The sequence below is a fragment of the Leptosomus discolor genome, chromosome 2 (genome assembly GCF_034619465.1).
Source record: "Leptosomus discolor isolate bLepDis1 chromosome 2, bLepDis1.hap2, whole genome shotgun sequence".
Lineage (NCBI taxonomy): Eukaryota > Metazoa > Chordata > Aves > Leptosomiformes > Leptosomidae > Leptosomus > Leptosomus discolor.
Window position 1 is genome coordinate 124,111,328 of NC_141392.1, and position 19,764 is coordinate 124,131,091.

The following is a 19,764-nucleotide window of genomic DNA, read 5'->3' on the forward strand; positions in this document are numbered from 1 at the left end:
AACCACAAAGCTTTGCAAGGGCAGGGTGCCATCTGCTAGAGGGCAGGGAGCTGCAATAGATGGCTTTCAGCTAGGGGCACATTCAAGCGGACAGAGCATCCCGCCTCCAACATTATTTAACATTAAAAGGGCTTGTGTCAAGCCTAGCAGCCTCCTTCAGCACAACAGAAATATGAAGGTTGCCTCTGCCTGTTTCCAGGATGTCCTTCAGCCTGGGCTGAGGGCCAGAAGGTAGCCAGAGCTTTTTCCTTGGATAAGGAAGCATGTTCCTCTCCCAGCTGAAGCAGCGCCCTTCCAGTGCAAAGCAGGCACCAGAGGTGATGCGGAAAGAGGCTGCCTAAGAAAGGGAGGCAAAACCCAGAAGGTTTTGCTCAGCTCTGAGCTGGAAAGGTGTCTCAAATCTCAAGCAAGAAGAGAGGCAACTGGAGTTTCTATTTAAAACCGTCCTAAACAAAAATTTCAGGTAAACCATCCATCAGGAAAGAAGAAAAAAAAAAAAAAACCAAACAATACTCAACCCCAAACAGTAAGACTCCGATTAGCGTTTGTAACCATCCAAGCAGACGGCAAGGGCGGTGAGGAGCGGAGTCCGGCAACGCCACACCGCCGCCCCGGGGCTGCAGCTCACCAGCATCCTGCCCTCGTCAGGTCCCAGGCCCCGTGGCACCTCGGTGCCTGGCCATCCCCACCGGCAGGGGACAAGGAGCCTCCTGCCTCCACTGACCATCCACTGACCATCTTCTCCCCCCCCTGCCCACCCGCTGCCCATCAGTTCTCGCCCGCCTGGACGTACTCCTCGGTGGCCTTGGAGATGGTGCTCAGGTACTGCCAGCTCAGGGCGGCCAGGAGCATGGCGCACGACAGGTAGATGGGGGAGTAGTGGTGGCGTGATGCCATGGAGCTGCCGGGCAAGCTCATGGCGCGGATGGAGGCGATGACCTGCTGCGTCTTGTTGGACGATGGGTCTGTGCTGGGGATCTTCTGGTAGATCTGGGGAGGAAGGAGGTTGAGGAGACAAATGGACCCACTGAATGAAAGAGAAAGCCTTAAGGGCCACCATCTCCTCAAGATCACCCTCGGTGGTGGACTGCCACGGAGCAAGGACCACCTGCAAGGGATGCCTGGATGGGGCCAGGGCCCATTTCCCTTGAGAAGTGCATTAAGCCAAGCAGCCTCTTGAGGGCACCCCATGACCAGGGATGGACCACACGGCCTCGGACACAATCCACCAACCACCAGTGGCGTTGCTGGGACCAACAGTTCTTGCCCAGCAATCCTCACTCACTGCCGGGTGTGCTGCAGCTCACCCCAAACCACTGAAGACACCCCCGTGTGACCAGCAGCTGGTGTGACTGCCAGGAAACGGCTGCCTCCATCAGATACCTCCACGGTCTTCGGGGTTTTCTTCTCACGGCCTGCAAGCTCCATGGTCTTTGAGATGCTTGTCTGCACAAGTCTTAGGGAGGCGTGCACAAGCACCTGCGCCAAGGTATCGCTGCCCCTTGCCATAGGGTTGGGACATAGGGTTTGCTCCCTGCAAAGGGAGCTCTAATAACGCATGGTTTGGGGTCTCCCTGATGCAGAAGTAACATCTTTTTACTGAACAACCCATGCTCAATTTTTTTGTTGTTCGTGTATTTAGGTTGGTTTTCTTTGTTGTGGGTTTTTTTTTTTTTCCAATTAAGCCATCCACCAGTTGCTCTCCCACATGAACTTTTAAACCCCACAGTACCCTGAAGCCAGGGGTCCCACGGCTTTAACAACATGCAAAGAGCTGCCCTCCTTTACTATTGGCCATGGAGCACAAGGGAACAAACACCCCATGGGAAAAAACACCCCATCATGCTGCCAGCTGCAGCTACAGACACAGAGAAAACAAGACTGCTCGCTGGAGCAGACCATGGGGAGACGACGTACACTGTTCAGAAGAAATATGTTGTGGAAAAGGTCCTTTGTGCCTGTTCAGCCCAAGAGAAGTCCTGCACTGTGACAGCTGACTCCTCTGGTTTTCCACCAGAAGGACAGCAGGACCTCAGTCTCTGCGTCCCAACACAGGCACAGACCAAGGGTACATTCAAGGCAACGCATCAAGCTTGGTCCAAACCAAAACCACATCAGGGTCACTGTGCCCTCGCACCACTGAACTAAGAGATGTAAGGAATTAACAGATTCACTGTCTTCCCAATTCCACACCGGGAATGAGGACAGGACCAGCCAGAAATTACTCGAAGCAAACTGCTCAACCTACCTCTTCCACATACTGGTACATGATGGCTTTGACAGCTTGTATGTTGGTGGCATCCATCATTAGAGTGACGGCTTGTCCCTTCCGAATCTTCACAACACCTCTGAACACCTGCTTGTTGTTATAGCAGGCAGCCAACGTGGCAATAGCCATCACCTAAGGACAAACACCAAGGAGGTGTTACTGCATTGCAAGGAGCTTGCCTTGGCCCTACCAAAATCCACGGCAAAACACTCTGGAGTGAAGCCACAATCTCACAGACAGCAGAAACGGTAGGTACCAGGACAGAAGAGATGGAGAATAAAACAGGCTGATACTGACACGATACATAACCTCCTCCACCTCCCACCTCCTTCTCATCAGCTGGGCTGCAGATGTTGAAGAACCCCTTGAAAACCTAACTCACCTGGGGGATAGCGCAGAAGTTGAAGACACTTTGGTTTTTCAGGCGGGATAAGTATGTGAGGACATCAGGGACATGGTGGAGGGCGTTGGTGATGAGCTCATTCAGACACTGGACAGCCATATCAATGTTCTCTGGTTTGGCAAGATCTGAGAGCTTCTTTGCATATCTGCTCCAAACCTAAACATCGAGATAAGGACTCACAAGTTGGAGGGTACATTCATGCCGTAAGAGAGACATCAGTAACAGTCTGAGGTCTGGGAGTGCAACAAGAACCACCAGAGCACCACAAAAGCCTTGAAGAATTGGGGCTTACTAGGCTAAAGAAAAGAAGGAAGGGCAGGCTGTGGAGACATGACAGTGGCCTTTGTATATACAAAGGGACTGTAAAGAAGGAGGACGCAACTCCTCTCCACATCTTCTCTAGTGGGGCAAGGAAAAGACGCGTCACGCATCAGGCTGAAATCGAGAAATGCTCTATGAGACAGGTGAGCCACATGGAAAAAAAAAAAAAAAGAGAAGAATTCTTGGAGGGCCTCAAGAAGAGCAGATAAGCATCTGTCAGGCACAGGCAGAGCTCATCCTGCCTTTGGGAACAGACTAGGAAACTTCTTGAGATCTTACCCAGAGCCAACGTAACATCTCATTCCTAGAGCCAACGTAACAGAGAAGGGGACAAAGCTGACCAACAAGTTCTTGTCAGTGTGGGGAGACATCACCTCACCCCCCTATCTGTACCCAGACAGCTGTAGATAGATGTGGAACTTGTCAGCCAGCTGTCACTAGAAGAATTGATGTTATCAAGGAGATTTACAACCAACAGTAGCGATCCCATGCAGCACAGCTTTACTGTAGGGTCTTAATAAAACCAAAGCAGATCGTCAGGGCTCTCCTGTTAACTTTGATTTAAAGGGACATGAGAGACAACACAATTTTAGCTGCACACCTTCTGCTATGCACCCTGTAAAGCATTCCCGAGACAGGTATCCTGGGAAGCATGGACAGTTGGCTCCCTCCATTATGGGTCTTGGACAGAAGTATGAAAGACTGTCAAGGGACACCAACAAACAGTGGGAAAACATCTGGCTTTGGGGGTTTCAAAGGAAACTTGAGCAGGAACTCCTCTAAGGAGACGAAGCAACTCACTGTATCAGGGCAGCAACAACAGCACCTTCAGTCCTAGTGCATTTCCCAAAGAGGCACAGCAGAAACGCTCACCCCAAGACAGTGTTTTCCCTCACCTCTCTGGGCCAGAACTCCCTTCCCTCCTGCTGGTCCTCCAGATAGTCACGAATGATGTTGGTTTTCTGCAGGAAGAGGCCCATGGAGTTGGCTAGGTCTGTGTCCTGCCCGACGATAGGATCTTCTAACTCTGATGCAGAGAAGAGACGGGAAAGGCCGATCCCCACCAGCCCAGCAACGTAGTGGCAATACTGCAAGGCACCGAGAGGGGAAGGGGCAGAAAAAAAACCACAACAAGACAAAAGGAGCAGTTACAACAGCAGTTAAACCCATTTACGCAGCAAGTTTCACAAAAGTGATGTTCAGGAGGTAACTGACAGCACATTTTCTGCAAGTTCTCACGGCCTTTCGGGGGACATCTCAGCTTTCCCATGCCCAGCAAACACCTCACCCGGGATGTCCCACCAAGGTGCCACTCTGCCTTCAGCAGCTGAACGAACCGCCCACATGGGAACATCTGATGTGATGGGTCAGCCAGAACACGTGCTGGTGGGCAACACCAACAATCCACGCCATCCTCCTGTTGCCCCCAGGACCAGCAGTCTCTCAAAGCCTTCCCAAGCCCACACAACCTCCCTCATCCAGCTGAACCCTTTTCCCACAGGGTTGCTCTGTCTCCTCTTTCCAGAGAGACAAGGTGAACCCTACTCATGTTCAGTCCATTTCTCTGTCCAGGCTGACTTACCTTATCCCACTCGTGCTGAGAGTCAACCTTCTTCTCCAAGAACTCTGCCATCCCGACACCCATCTTGTGGCAAATATCTGAAATCACGTCCTGGTAAACCTTTGACAGGTTCCTGAACTCCATGGAGATCTGCAGCACAAACCAACACGAGGAAAAAAATATTAAAAAAAATACAGTGTCAGGAAAAAAATAGCAGAGCTCAACATTTATTAAGAAATCACAGAAAAAAAGACTGTTTACCAGGCTCTTATCCCACCCTGGCTGGAGATCTAGGACAACTCCCACCACCAGAGTTGTTTCAAGGCCCTTAAAGCACAGGCTCAGTCTGTTCCCAGCCTAAACGATGGTCTCTGGCGGTAGATCAGACACAGCAACATCTTTGGGAAGGCTCTGTGGCCTTGGACTGGTATCATCTGGGAGTTGCAGGACAAAACTAGCTACGCTTTGCGCACAGAATTTTTTTTTTTTTTTTTTTTGTAATTTGTGAGAGCACTCCATCACAACAACCATGGGAAAAGAAGGGAGGTTTCTGCTGCTCTGTTCTGAGCCCGCTCCAGCTCTGCCTCCGCAGGGCACATTTTACACCACTGGAAAGGCATCCAGCAACGGAGAAAGTGTGAAATCCTTCCTCTGCACGTCAAATAACATGATTCAGTGACTCAATCGCTCTCGCACTGAAAGAAAACTAAAAAGAGCATCCTCCCCTTCCCAAAACTGTGGAGCATCACGTTTTATTGTGCTGAGCTTTATTCTCCATCAGTGGGTAACTACAGCCAGGCCAGGGTGTGTCCCCCATAAGGACAGTGGTCTGAACGATCACAGCTGAGACACCACCACAGATCCAGGCTCTCCTCCTGACTCTACCCACAGCTGCTGGCATGCCCTTGCCCTGTGCCTGCATCTGTCTGTAAAATGTACTTCTGTCTCAACGGCTTCAACCCACTACACAGAGAAGCATGACCTGGGAGTACATCTCTAGCAAATATTATTAAAATCGCACCTGAACATGAATTCAGATCGCCCAACTGAGTAACACATACACCCCAAGAGTGCCACAAACACCTCAAAAGCTTTTCCAAAGTGCCAAGCCGCGGGCACACCTACCGTACCCCTATCACTATACACCACGAATCCCCTGACACAGCCATATAGCGCACACCCCTCCCAGACAGGGCACAGCCACCGTTGTCCCATGGCTGCGCCTCAAAATTTACAACAGACCTCAGTTTTCCAAATGGTCAGCCCATTCCCACTGCGAGGGAAAGCCCGATAAGAGTAGAATAGATGTAACATGGTAGAAAGGTGAATAAAACGGAGCTTCCTCAGAAAATTAAATGCTCCTCACTGTAACTATGGTACTTTTTCTTAAACAGAGCTACAAAACCCCTAAAAACTAAACTCAGCTATTCTTGAGCAACGTGAGCAACAGCAGAACTGCAGCACCCACCAAGGGCTGGTCCTTGCGCCCTCACCAAAACCAGACGCCTGTATCCCCACTCAGCAAAGCCCAGCCTTGCCTTCCAGCCCCAGCACCTCTTTGGGCTGTAAGTTTGATGGATCCCCTCTAGGAGGACTAGCCAGACGGGTTCCCCTTTCCACTCTGCGGGTGACACAGCACTGCGAGAAGCTGCATCTTGCTGCAGCCAAAGCTCTGTCATCCCCTTGTGTCTGCTGGGGCTGAAACCTGGCAGGAACCTAGATGAGCATGGTGGTTTCAGCTCTGCTGCCTGCCACCCTGAGCACCTACAGCAAGTCAAGGCCCTACAGCTACATCTGCACCACTAACTTTCAATATCGAGGATGGATCTACCTCATCAGCATGGCCCCTGATGCGCTTCTGACCCCATGCAATGCCCAAGGCAGTGCTTGGGAAGTAACGAGGGCCAAAAATCACTTCTCCAGGACAGTCTGGGGTGCAACCACGCTGGTCTGGATGCTGAGAGAGTTTAATGGCTTGGACACGGCCAGAATTTCTCAATCAGCCTCCAGGGCAGACAGCAGGCTCCAATACTGCTTTAGCTTGCTCGTGGAGATGCAGACTCTCTGGGGCTTCCTTTTAGAAGGATGCTTAGAGCAGTAAGCCTTTGGGAGATATTGCTACTAACAGTGAGGTTGCTTTTTATCTTACATGCATGCCCAAGATCTACAGACAGACTCCTAGAGCAGATCCTGCAGGACCACTGCAAACACTGGTCCACCCATAAGCCAGACACCAGACAAGCTTTCCTCCTCTCCCTATCTGTCAGGGGTCACAGGAGGCCCAACCCATGCAATGCACAGTGTTGGGCAACAAATCCAAACTGCTCTCCACAGCGTGACAGTCACTCACTCTTCCAACAGGGGAGGCAAAGAGCCACTTTTCAGAGCTGGCACTCTTCTGCAGCCAGGTTATCTCTGGCTCACGTAGAGAGTTGACAATGTTTGGGTTTCTCACTCCAGCTCTGCATCCAGCCCCATGTGCGGGTGATGTAGCTCTTCCAAAGAGCTACGGGCTCACCAAGGACTGGATGAGCTCGGGTGTAACGTGGAGAGGCAACCGTGCACACAAAGGTGACACAAGGCAGCTGAAGGCAGGAGGTGGATGCCTTACCGTTGGGAAGTCTTCGAGCACCTGCCGGTCCTTCTCCTTGCTCTCCATGTATTTCCACTCTGGTTGATAGAGATAGGAGTGAAACTCGTGCAGCATCGGGACCTTTACATCTAAGCTGATGGTCATGTCATCCTCTACAGTGTCCAGGGCACGGAGAACTAGGTAGAATATACAGACGGCATGTCTGCGGGAGGGGAGAAAAAACGATCATCCCTCACTTGGGATTGCCTATTAGGCAGGACAAACAGCTTAGATTAACCACACAGCTTGTGGCAGGGGCACTTCAAGCTCAACGTGACACACACTGGCACTGCCAGGTCGTTGATGCCCTTGGAAGATAAAAGCACTTCCAGCACAATTCGCTCTCACGTTTCAACCGATAATGGTACTTCAGGCACTGAGCAGAAGAGAAAGCAGTGATGTGAAAACCTTCCTGGCTCTCACTGTCATAGGCCAGTGTCTCCCACAGTTTGGAAACCATCTTTGATCAAGGGATGCCCCCATCCAATCCCTCTTCCATCAAATCAAGGGGTTGGAAGGGACTTTTAAAGGTCCTCTGCAGCGAGCAGGGACATCTTCAACCAGATCCAGGGTGTCAGGTTCCCTAGTCCTCATTTGGGAACAATGGCTGTCCCCTGCAGGGCAAGAACGTAAAACAAATGCATTAGGAACACGCTGCTCAAATCCCAGGGTCACAGGAGCAGGTTAGGGATGGAAAGCACCAACAGCAGTGCTTCCCACCTACCTCGCTCATCATCTCCTCGCACCTCCACGCTGAGCAACAGAGGCACCCCTGCACGCACTCCCCATGGGACGTGGCGCGCCTGAGCTGAGTTAGGAAACCCACATTTTTCCCCTCACGCAGAGAACTACAGCATGGCTTTTGGCTTTCTGTCACGGTCTCTGGCCTGTGAGGTCTCCCTGGGCAGGGCATGGCACTGTCAGATCCAACCCTGCAAGCAAGACCCAACCCTGCAAGCAAGGCCAGCGCCCGCCAGGACCCAGAAGACAGAGCCTGAGGTCAGCTTATTGGAAAGAGCAAATGCAGAATAAGGAAGGAGGGAAAAAAGCAGACGTACTTTTTCTAAAACTTTCCCTTCTCTGCACCCAGCGCACTTTTATCCTGCTTGGGGGGAACAACGGGGCCCCTTACTGTACAACAGGAACGTCAGGACTGGCAGATAGAGCCAAAACGCCTTGTATTTTTGAAGTCTCCATGCACAAGACACGGGAGCCAGCCCACACGTCCCAGCACCCAGAGGAAAGCTGCTGGAGGACCGCTTCCCGGTCCCACTGCCCCTGCCTTCCCAACCCAGGCTCCGCATTTCTGCAGCTGAATTAAAACAAAAAAAAAAAAACGTCCTGATGGCAAGAAATACGAGTTTCGGCTCCAGGATTTCTATAGAATAATCCCCTAGCTCTAAAGGAGCACAGTCATACTTCAAGGAGATGATGTGTTTATTAGCTGTTTGACAAATGGAAACTAGCTTGGACTGCTTAAATGCTAATTACCAGGCGAAAGCGCTGCTCTCCTGGGATGACAACATGCAAGCAATGATTAAGGAGCCAGGCTCTTAGAGCCAATATTGTTAAATTTGGCATTTTTTTTCCTTAATTGAAAGGTATTTAATACCTCCATCAAACCACACATCTGTGTGCTCACGAGCACCTCTCTCATGCCCTCCTGCTCCTTTGCACAACTGAGTTTTTCCATTTCAACTGGGCTGCAAACATCCATACAGCATGATGCAAGTGGCCAGGGCTCCTACCCCCTTTCAGCAGCAACATCCACCGGCAGCAACCAAGACAGGCAGAGCAGAAGCCGAAATGCCATCCCAGAAGCATCTCTCACGTTGACACTGTGCCAAGGGCAGAGCTAGCAATAACTCCAGAGCCCCACATAGTTAAAACACTTACTCAACCCCACTTCTGCATCCAAACATCCCTAGCTTCCATCATATACTGATTTTAGCTCCATGGTGATTTGGGAAAACCAAAGGAAGAAATTTTTTACACTGAGGGTGGTGAAACACTGGCACAGGTTGCCCAGAGAGGTGGTAGACGCCCCATCCCTGGAAACATTCCAGGTCAGGCTGGACGGGGCTCTCAGCAACCTGATCTAGCTGAAGATGTCCCTGCTCACTGCAGGGGGGTTGGGCTAGATGGCCTTTAAAGGTCTCTTCTGACCCAAACTATTCTCTGAAACATAAGATCATGAAACAACTACAGCTGCCCATTTCTCTGCAGGGTTCCTAGGCACCATGGTCCCAGCTGGGCTCCAACCTGAGATCCATGGGGATGACAGAGGCCAACCAAGAGCCACAGAGTCTTCACCAGAAAACACGCATGACAGTGCTGGGAAGAGGACACTCCTCCCCTTCACACAACTGGAAGTGCCCACTTCCAAAGAGCAAGCCTGGTTTCATCTCCAGGCTCAAGCTCCAGCTCTGTCCTAGGTGCAGCTCCCCACTTCCCAGGGCAGGAGGTCTCCTTTCTCCCTGCCACCACGTTCACCCTCTGCCAGCACAAGGCAGCTGAACCTGCAGGAATCGATCCTGAAGGCTCCCAGGGACAGGCAGGACCGCAGGGCTGGCAGCAGGGGAAGGCAGGAACATCCCTCTCCTCCTCTCCACCACCAGGACAGAAGCTATGATGTCAGCTCAGCTGCAGTTTTGAGCCTCCCACCTTCCAAAAAAGATGTGCTAATCATGGAGCAAGGGGCTGGACAGGGCCCTGGCCAGCAAAACACACAGTTTACAGGGCCAAAAAAAAAAAAAACAAACCAAAAAAACCCAAGAAGGAACCAAACATTTTAGCTCAACTACCAACACCCTGGCCTGGGAAGCACTGCTCCAAGCACTCATCCAGAAGTTCTCCATTTTCCAACAGTCCTTGGGGGACAAATGGAAACTCTCCCAGGAGCAGGGATGTGACCAAGGAAGCAAGAGCTTCATGCTTCCCCAGCCTTCAAATGAAGAGATTTCACTCCAAGGAAGTTGCAAACAAAGCTGTGGCAGTGGAGGGGACCGGGCTGCGGCGTAGGGGACCGCGCTCGGGAGCAGACCCCGGCCAGTGCTGCGCTTCCCAGCGTGACATGGTTGTTTTAACATTTGAATCCAACACCACCAGCTCCTTCAACCAGCAAGCACAGAGGCAAATATTAAGCAGTCTGTAACCACAGGGGTTCAGTTTAACCCCCTAATGGGGTTAACACCAACGAAAGCACTTCTTTGACGTGATCCAGCAAAATTACTTCCTTCTGCTCTATTTCTATATTCTGCCTATTTTGCATTTCCCTCTTTTGTCCCTGAACTCTCCAGTGGAGCTACTGTGCTTTGAAAATTAATTTCTTTTGATCCACTACCGAGCCAGCTGGAATCCAGCAGCAATCCCTACGCAGCCATAGGTTGCAAAGATCCAGCAATAGCATTTTTAGGATGCCAGGAGGAAGTTTCTGTGCCCTGAAGGCAGGAGAGCCTTCCTGATCCGAGCGAGCTGCAATAGATGGATTAAAGAACAGAAAAGAGAGACAAGAAAGATTAACTGCAGGATCATCAAGGCAAGCACTACTCTTACTGACACTGCTAACAGGTTTCAAGGTGTTTTATTGATTGGCCTTTTTTTTTTTTTTTTTTCCTTAATTTCTACATTAGCTCATAGATCAAGCCTGGGAAAAAAAAAAAAAGTTTTACTCTTGGCCCCACTCGTACCTTTCCACACAACCCCAGCCAAACCGCTGAATTTCCTTGCCTTTCCCATAAAACAGCCTGCAGACACCGTTTCATAAACGCTGGATGACAGCTACGGGGCACGGTCCAAAAATGCCAAACCAGGGCTCAGAAACCCAACAGATAACCCAGTGTTCAGAGTCACAACCGCAGCATGAGACGTTTCCAGTGCAACGTATAGAAACCCCTAATTTTGACAATGGACCCAGCTTGGGATTAACTGGAGAGAGATCTACATACTGAAACCAGTAATTATCGTATGAATATAAGGAATCATATAGAGCACGTATATATGCACGAGGCCCCACGCCAGCTCAGCTTTGCATCCTCTGTCACTATGACCATCTGCAGCTTCCCTGCACGGGTCAGCAAAATTCATACAGCAAAAAAATGAGCGTGCAGCAAGCCCCCTCCGATGATCCCGTAGGTTTTGGGGCAGGCACTGCCAAAAGCACCTTCCAGGCAGGGTCCAGACCCTCAGTCAGCCTCAGGTTTTTGCTCACCTCCTCCCACCGGCGGGACCACGTCCCTCTGGCCAGCGTCAGCCTTGGCACTGCCAGGACACATTCCCAGAGTGTCACGAACAGCACACACGGCCAAGGCGCCGCGTTTCACTGGGCAAGAAGCCGGAGCGCCCGTCCCCAGGCCGGCTCGGCGGAGGATCCCAGCTACGGGGCGGGGGGACGAGGACGACACAACACGACACACGCATTATTACGCCCGGCCAGCTCAGACGTGAAAATCCCCACGTCCAGCTGCACGGGGTGGGGCTGCAGCGAGCGTCTCCTCGCCAGCTCAGCCCAGTACCCTGGCCGTTGCTGCACTGGGGTGGAAGAGGGAGCCGTTTCTCAGCAGCTCAGCTAAAGAAACACGGCCTATGGGGGCCACTGCATGGACCCCCTCCTGGGCAGCTCTGCCAGGGAGCCCTGGCGTTGGGGAGACATTGCAGCCACCACCTCCCGAGGAGCTCTGGTGTTGAGGAGATATAGCACCCACCATCTCCCACGGAGCTCCAGTGTTGGGGGGCCATTGCACCCACCACCTCCTGGGGAGCCCTGATATTGGGGTGCTGCTGCACCCACCATCTCCCTGGGAGCCCCAGTGTTGGAGGGCCATTGCAGCCACCACCTCCTGGGGAGCCCTGATGTTGGGGGGCCATCGCACCCACCACCTCCTGGGGAGCCCCAGTGTCGGGGGGCCATTGCACCCACCACCTGCTGGGGAGCCCTAATGTTGGGGTGCCGCTGCACCCACCACCTCCTGGGGAGCCCTGATGTTGGGGGGCCATCGCACCCACCACCTCCTGGGGAGCCCCAGCGTCGGGGGCCCGTTGCACCCACCACCTCGCCCCCCTCCGCGTGTGTGTGTGTGTGTGTGTGTGTCCCCCTCGCCCCCGCTCACCGCAACTCCCCGTCCAGGGCCTGGATGACGGCGGCGAAGCTGCGGCTGGTCTGGTTGAGGTAGCGGTAGCAGGTGCGGAGGCCGCATCCCAGCGAGTCCTGCGGGCAGAGCGGGGGGCAGGGGGGCGGCTGAAGGCGGGGGGCTGCGGCGGGGCCGAGCGGGGCCGGGGTCGCTGCGGGGGTACCGCGCTGCTGCACCCGCCGCCCGCCGCCCCGCAGCCGCCCCAGCGCCCGGGGGGAGCCCCGCGGCGGGGAGAGGGCCAGCGTCCGCTTGAAGAGGGACACGGCTTTGGTGCTGGCCGCCATGGGGGCGCGGCGGCGGCGGCGGGTGCTGCGGCCCGCTCCGCCCCCCCCCCCCCCCCCCTCCGGCCCGCCCGCCGCCCGCCCCCTTAACCCGCTCGGCGCCCTGCAGTGCCCGGAGCCGCGGCCGTGCATCTCCCGGAGCCGGTACGCGGGGGTACCGGCCCCCCAAAACGCACGAAAAGGCTGAAGGCGGTGCAAAGCACCGGGCCCGTGTGACACCCGGAGCGGTGCAACGTACGGAAAGGCCTCGCCGGTGCGATGCGCGGAACGCGCCAAGCGATGCTCGGTGCCGGTGCAAAGCACGGAAAGCATCGAGCCGGTGGCACCGGGTTCGCGCGGTGCCCGGAGCCGGTGCGATGCGCGCCAAGAACCGGACCAGTGTAAACCAGCGCTTTTGTGCGACGCGTGGAAAACCTGAAGGCGGTGCGAAGCACCGGCCCCGTGCATCGCTCGGAGCCGGTGCAACGCAGGCAGGGTACCGGACCCGGAAGATGCACGGTAAGGCCAAAGCCGCTGCCACGCACGGAAAGCCAGGAGCCGGTGCGATGCTCACCTAGCCGGTGCGATGACTGAGAGACCCGAGCCGGTGCAACGGCCCGGGAAGCACCGTGCGAGGCGCGCAAAGCCCGAGCCGGTGCTGCCCACGGGTCACACCGGGCCGGTGCTGCTCACGGCGGCCGTGCAACGCTCACCCGTGGCAACGCCGCAGCGAGATGACAGCCCCCCCCCCCCCCCCCCCTCCTCCTCCTCCTCCTCCTCCTCCTCCTCCTCCTCCTCTCGGCCCCCACACCACCGCGGCAGCGCATCCCCCGCCCCCCCGGACACCCTGCACCGCCCGACCGACGGAGACAGCGAAGCACCTATTCCTCCCCCCTCCCGCCCCATCATCGCATCCGGTGCCGCTCACCGGGTCGATCCGCGGCATGACGGCCCGGTAGCCGCCCATCTTGAACCGCAGCAGGTTGTAGATGTCCTCGGGATGGCCCAGCCATTTCCTCAGCAGCTCCATGGGGGCCCCGCTGAACCCCGCGCCGCCGCCGCCGCCGCCCTCCCGCGCCCCGCGCCCCCCCCCACCCCGGGCACACACCTCCGGCGCTTAACCGGAGTCCGGCGGGGGCCGCCTATGCCCCGCCCCTCCGCCAATCAGCTCGCTCGATCCCATCGCTCGGTGGGCCGGCAGGGCGCGTATTGGCCGAAGCGCGCTCGCACCAGGGGAGCTCCAACCAATAGGAAGGCGGCGGGGCTGGTGTGACGGCCGCCGGCCGGCGCTGAGTGGGTAGCGGCGCCCGTCGCCACACGCGGGGCGCCGGCGGAGCGGGAAGGCGGCGGGCGGGGGGCGGACAGAAGCGGGCAGCCCCCGCCAGCCAGGCCCGTGGGGTCCTGGGGAAGGCACAGCACCCTCCCCTGCCTCCTCCTCCCCCCCCCCCCCCCCGAGACCACCAGCCCTGCTGCACAGCCCCTTCCCCCGCGGGGTGCAGACAGGCCCTCCCTGCCTCTGACGTCAGGGTTGTTTTTTTTTTTTGCCTGTTTGTGACGTGTCGCCCGCTGTCCTGTTCCCTAATGGCACTTCTCATCATCACCCATGCCTGCTGTGAGTCAGGACCCCAGCCCTCCCCCCCTGGCCTCAGCCCTCAGCCACCGCTCTGCCTTTGGCCCAAACATCCCTCCCCCCCCCCCCCCCCTTCCCATACCCAGCTGCTGTCTCATCCTTCAGGGTGTGAGGTTCAGCTTTTGGGGGTTCTTTTTTGTAGGCTGTTTGGGAAGTGCGCTGAAAACACCATGCTTCATTTCCAGGCTTTCACTAACACCCTGCAGGACATGCTCAGAAGTGATATTAACCATCTTTTTTTTGGCATCATAACCCCATTAACTGGATTTTTCAGCAAGCCCAGCACCTGCACCCACCCAAGGGCATTGCAGCTCCCAGGAGAGAGGCTGTGCCAGCCTTGTGTGGGAAGCAGCCTGCCACTGAGGTGTTTAACTCCCGTTGATTCGCAATCCAGCTTTAAATCCACTTCCCATAAAACGAGTTTTTCTGCTGAGCCACCCATACATAGCTGAGGAAGGCTGCTAGCACCATCCTACCAAAGGCTAGAGTTTCCCTGGACCCCTTAGTCTTTAACCAAGAAACTATCAGAAAACACACGCTGAACTTAAGCAGAACATCACCAGTTCTAACTCCAGCTTTTATTTTTCTATCAAGTCAATCTATTGTTAAAGTAAACCCAAATCCAGGGAGAAAGGACAGCACCAGCTTCTGCCTACTGCATAGAGACACAGCTCAACAAAGGAGGACCACATCATCTCTATTTTCAAACCTTTCTGCTTTCAAAGTGCCTTAGAGATGGTGAGGTTTATGCACTGCCTGTCACAAACATAGTATTTTTATTTTTTTATTTTTAGTGACATCTGGAATCGGCAGTCTGCCACGAAACTGAAACCTGCGGGGGCAGAGATGAGCTCCACCAGGCGCTGCTGAGGGTTGTTTTCTCCTCTCGGAAAGAGGCAGCTTTTCCTGTAAGAGCTGACAGAGGGAACAGCCACTTAACTTTTAACCACACCTCATCACAGCCCAGCACACAGGTATTCAGCTAGAAGCAGAGGCAGGACTATCCAATACTGATTTAATCAAGCTGTTTAGGCAGAGGGATATACTCCTTTCTGCAAACTCCACCGTAAGCCATTGCACCTGCAGCAGGGTCAAGTGACAGCGGAACTTCAGAGGTAATCCCCTGCTTGGCACCTTATGCTTTCCATTCGCTGTAGTCCGAACAGGGTGACCAAGGCACCTCAGAACTGGTCAGTATTGACACTGCTGTGTCACTGTGGCAAAAAGTGACAGACATACACAACCACTTTCCTTTTTTTTTTTTTTTTGCCTTTGAGGCACAGGGTGCTGCAGTGATTCCTGTAATCTCCACTGAGCACTTAACGCTGCCAACTCGCTGTCCCTAAGGAGAAAACCCAACAGCCTCAAAGAAACCATGAAGCCCTTCTCAGGACAACTAAGAGATGGTTCAGAGACCACCCAGACACCCTCCAGGAAAGGAGGAACACAGAAAGCCAGGTCACTCAGTGACAGGGGAAGGATCCCCATCCTTTGACAGCACTGCAGGCTGGCACTGAGGACACCACCACGTAAGTCTCTTAAGGCCACCTGAGGGTCCGAGGGTTCCCTTCATCACTGCATGCCCGAGGGGACACTGCTCCTTCTTGTAGATCTGAGGGTGCAGCCCTTCGCCGTGCAGCTTGCTGCGCAGCCAGTCAGAGCTGAACTGAACGGCACAGTCAAGCAGACGCTCCAGATCCGAGAGCGCCAAGAGAGTGCCTGGTGTTAACGGATGGATCTTGGCCAGGTACAAGATCTCATTCTTAATGATGTTCCCTGGAAAGGGACAGAAATAAGGACACAATAAGGGTATTTCTTAATCAAGATGATGCAGACCTATGGCTCCAATCTGCGATTTCTGCCTCAAGGATCACAGCTAACAATGCCATTCCCCACATCAGAGGTGGCATACAAAGAGCAGACTTACAGCTGGGGATGGACAGGAAGATGTTCTCTTCCCACTACCCTTGAAGCAGACCTTCCTTTCTTCCAGAAGTACGAGCCAATACAGTCACCCACACTAAGACAGTTCACTGGGCACTGCACCATTGGGCTCACAAGAATCTGAAGCCCCTGGCTACAGACTGCAGGCCTTGTCCTCAGCAAGTTGACCACATGCCTTCAGCTAGATCAACCAGAAGCCATAAGGCTACGGAATAAAAGGCTCAGACATGCAGCTATGGGTCTGTAGACATCCCACCCACCTTCCTCCTTTTCTTGCTCTGCCACTATGCCCTGGAACTCACCCAGCCCTGAAAAATATCTTTGGTCTAGAAGGGTGTAGCAGACAGGATTGGGTGCGTGGAGGGCATCCAGTGCCCGGCCTCGGTGGAACTCCACAGACAGTACATCAGAAGCAGGATCAGCTCTCGGAGAGGAGCACCAGTGCATTCGGCAGTTGTAGAAAACAAGGAAGCCTCCTCGCTCAAAGTGCAGAACCAGCCTGGGAGAGGCAGAGAAGTTGAAGTCTCTCATCGGAAACATCCCTGAACCATTTGTTATATTCTGCTCTGGCTGAAGAAACTTGCACAGAACAAGTAGAAAGAGACAGCAGCAGAGCAATTGCGTGAAAAGCTACTGGAAGGTGAGAAAAGAGCCTGTGTGTGACATAAGATTAGGGAGAAGCGCACAGTGAGGCATCAGCCCTCACACATGCCTACTCATTCTCGTGAGAGCCAGGGAGACATCTTGAAATACCAGTCCCCCAGGTCTCCTCAGGCAGAAGGACTGCCACAGTTCAAGTGGAAATCGAAGGCTGCCCAGCTATTCCTTCCTTGCAGCTGAGCATTACACTTGCTTGTGTGCACAGGGTCACAGCAGGCACTCCGACACACCACACCACCATCTGAATGCAAGACGGCCTCTTTAATGGTTTCAGCCAAGAAACTTGGTTGTGAACCCACATGACTTGTGGAAAATTGTCCCTTCTGCTGCCCCGTGGTCCCCAGCTGAGAAACAGCAGCAGGCAGGGAGATGCATCTTAGCAGGAGGGTCCACAGTCAGGGAATCTGATGCTCAAAGTAGCACACAAAACTGACTAGGTCTGAAATGATTTGTGTAGAAATAAAGCAATCCTTCAAAAGATTTCAGGATGGGGGAGTGGAGAGGGTGTCCCTACCAAGTACACCATATACACAGTGGCCAGGCACCCACCTTGTACATTAACCATTGGGGTTAAACAGCTCACAAGAGCAGAGTCCAGACTGTATTCCAGTATCTACCCCTTCCTTGTTCAGTACACTTCCAGTGGGACTTAGGACACAGACCACAGCCCATGTTTTTGATGCACTGCTGCCTTTAACAGCATCACTCCAGCCTGTGATTCCAGCCACCCTAGCTGTATGGTATTCATCCAAGGCTTTTTTTTTTTTTTAAACATGAATCAGGAGAAACTTGCATTTTCAGAGCATGATTCAGTTTGACATCCTAAAAGTTCTTTGATTTAAAAAAAAAAAAATAAAGCCAAAAAACATCCCCAAAACTTAGCTGAGCTGCTACTATGATCCTCAGGCTGGCAGGCAATGCACATCCCACAAGTGGGCTGTGGATTCGCTGGCTGAACACACCCTGCACCCACTCACGCCTGCTTATCTTATGAATTATCAGAGAAGAGACAGGGCTAAGAACATCCCCACACAAGTCTAGTCCGAGAGAGGCGTGTCTCCAGAATGAGAAGCAGGGAGAAAGCAAAAGTTTGTGAGGACTCCACTAAATACCTGGGTATAGGGTCCTTCCAGTCCCCCCTCTTATTGGCTTTCTTTGCCCTTGAGAACTCATTTGCCCGAATGCTGCCAAACAAGCCAAAGTGGAAGCGCAGCCAGTTGCCCAGACCCTCGGCTGCATCTGGGACTTCAGACCTGAAGTCTTGGAGTTCCTGCAGCTCCTTCTCCTGGAGATGTGTGTGTCGAGCACAAACCTGTTCTTGCCCTCCCTGGGCAGGAGAACTTGCCCTACTAGCAGCCTCTCTTTGTAGCGTTGGTCCTACGGGACCTTCAGCTGCCACAAATGCCAGGTACAAGTTCTTCCCATGAACCTGAGAAAAAAAAAGGTGGGATATACTGAGGATCCACATAACCTCTGTTTCCATACAAATGACTGTTTTCTACAACCTCTTTTAGATAGCAGGCACACCCCCACACCCTGAACGCGGGATTCATCAGCATCTGAGCCATTCCCGTCAGAGCTGTAGTCATCCTCTCAGCATCCCTTCCTTGTCTACGTGAAGCACAAGGTGTTCAGATGCCACTGCAGTGTGAAGGCCCCCCAGAGGCTCCTGTCAGGCCAGAGAGATACCCCAGGACAGACACTCAGGGTTTTGAAGTCTGTCATCACTCCTCCTCCTTTCCCTTCCCACTTTGGGCTGGCCTCAAGTGTCTCAGGCTAGGGTGACCAAGGGTGGCTCTGAAGCCATAGGCTGGTCACAAGTGACTGTTGAGCAGTTCACATCTGTGCCCTCCTCAGCTAAGGCCATCACGTAATCAGAGGTGAGACAGCACTAGCATTTGGTCAGTGAAGCCCAAATCGTCACCTGAAGTGAAGCCCCCAGCAGGACTGACCCAGCATGACTGTCTCACAAGCGTCCACAGCACAGACCTTTCAACCTAGCCAGGTGAAACCCTGCCCTCTGGTATAAGGGAAGCAACTGTGCAAGTTGACAGCAGAGCAAAACAAGGCTGCTGCTTCTGACATCCACGTCAGAAGAAAGCGACTCTCATCTTCTACAAACGGCCCTCACCAACACCAGCTCCTCACCCCTCGAGGCACAGAACCAGTGCATTAGCATGATTGACTCAAAACTGCAGATAATCCTGGTCATCTCCGTGTCTAGCCACATCACTGCAACAGCCTCTCCTCACAGTAACCTTGATCCCAAACTTAGCAACACAGAGCAGTACTTCAAAATGGGCACTCACATCTCTTTGGCCACATGCACCTATTTTGTGGCTATAAACAAAGCCAATGGTCCACCTCAAACACCAAACACAAACTTGGTGTCGTTCTCAGGTCAGGCACCTTCTGTGACCCCGATTCAAGAGAGTGGTGCTTCGCCTCAGACTTGTCATGGACCACTAAGTTCATCTTTAGCACAGCTCACCTGGGAGTCCTGGAGCCTCAGGGCATTCAGGTCATTCACACTGATCTTCCGGCTGCTTCCCCCCACCTTGGTCACCACTTGTCCCACAAAAGGGGTGGTCAGCAGCTGGAACTTCCTCACTGATGGGCCCTCCGGCATCTCCAGCAGCTGTTGAGGGAGTAGCAGGTCCTTCTCACACTTGATGCCCTAGACTTGAAGGGAAGTTGCAACTCAGAAATACACAAAACCAGTCAGAGGCTGAGCTCGCCACAATCTCCTCACCCCCATATTCCCCCTCAAGTCCCTGTGGCAAAGTCTATGAAGAGAAACAGGTTCCTTTCAGGCCCAGGGGAGTGGGGGAATCTCCATCCTTGGAGATATTCCTAATTCAATCACGTAAGGCCCCGAGAAACCTGCTCTAATATTAGCTGTCACTCCACAAGCAGGATTTTGACCTGGAGATCTCCATGAGTCCTTTCCTACCA

The 19,764-nt window shown here is 53.6% G+C and overlaps 2 protein-coding genes across 3 annotated transcripts; both read right to left on the reverse strand.

Annotated features, from left to right (window-relative positions):
• Positions 1–768: 768 nt before the first annotated feature.
• On the reverse strand, positions 769–13,605 carry FDFT1 (farnesyl-diphosphate farnesyltransferase 1). 2 transcript variants are annotated; one of them, XM_086461686.1, is made up of 8 exons: positions 13,504–13,605; positions 12,295–12,392; positions 7,166–7,349; positions 4,576–4,704; positions 3,890–4,081; positions 2,652–2,828; positions 2,249–2,401; positions 769–990 (listed from the first exon to the last, which is right to left on the reverse strand). In XM_086461686.1, exons 1-8 carry the CDS (start codon positions 13,603–13,605, stop codon positions 769–771), a joined length of 1,257 nt encoding a protein of 418 aa, XP_086317812.1. The 2 variants fall into 2 exon arrangements, with proteins under 2 accessions (XP_086317812.1, XP_086317811.1); XM_086461685.1 differs by lacking the exon at positions 13,504–13,605 and having other exon boundaries at positions 12,295–12,599.
• Positions 13,606–15,664: 2,059 nt separating this feature from the next.
• NEIL2 (nei like DNA glycosylase 2) lies at positions 15,665–19,521 on the reverse strand. The gene is made up of 4 exons (XM_009959686.2): positions 19,301–19,521; positions 17,922–18,238; positions 16,452–16,648; positions 15,665–15,981 (listed from the first exon to the last, which is right to left on the reverse strand). Exons 1-4 carry the CDS (start codon positions 19,436–19,438, stop codon positions 15,665–15,667), a joined length of 969 nt encoding a protein of 322 aa, XP_009957988.2. The 5' UTR covers positions 19,439–19,521.
• Positions 19,522–19,764: the final 243 nt, after the last annotated feature.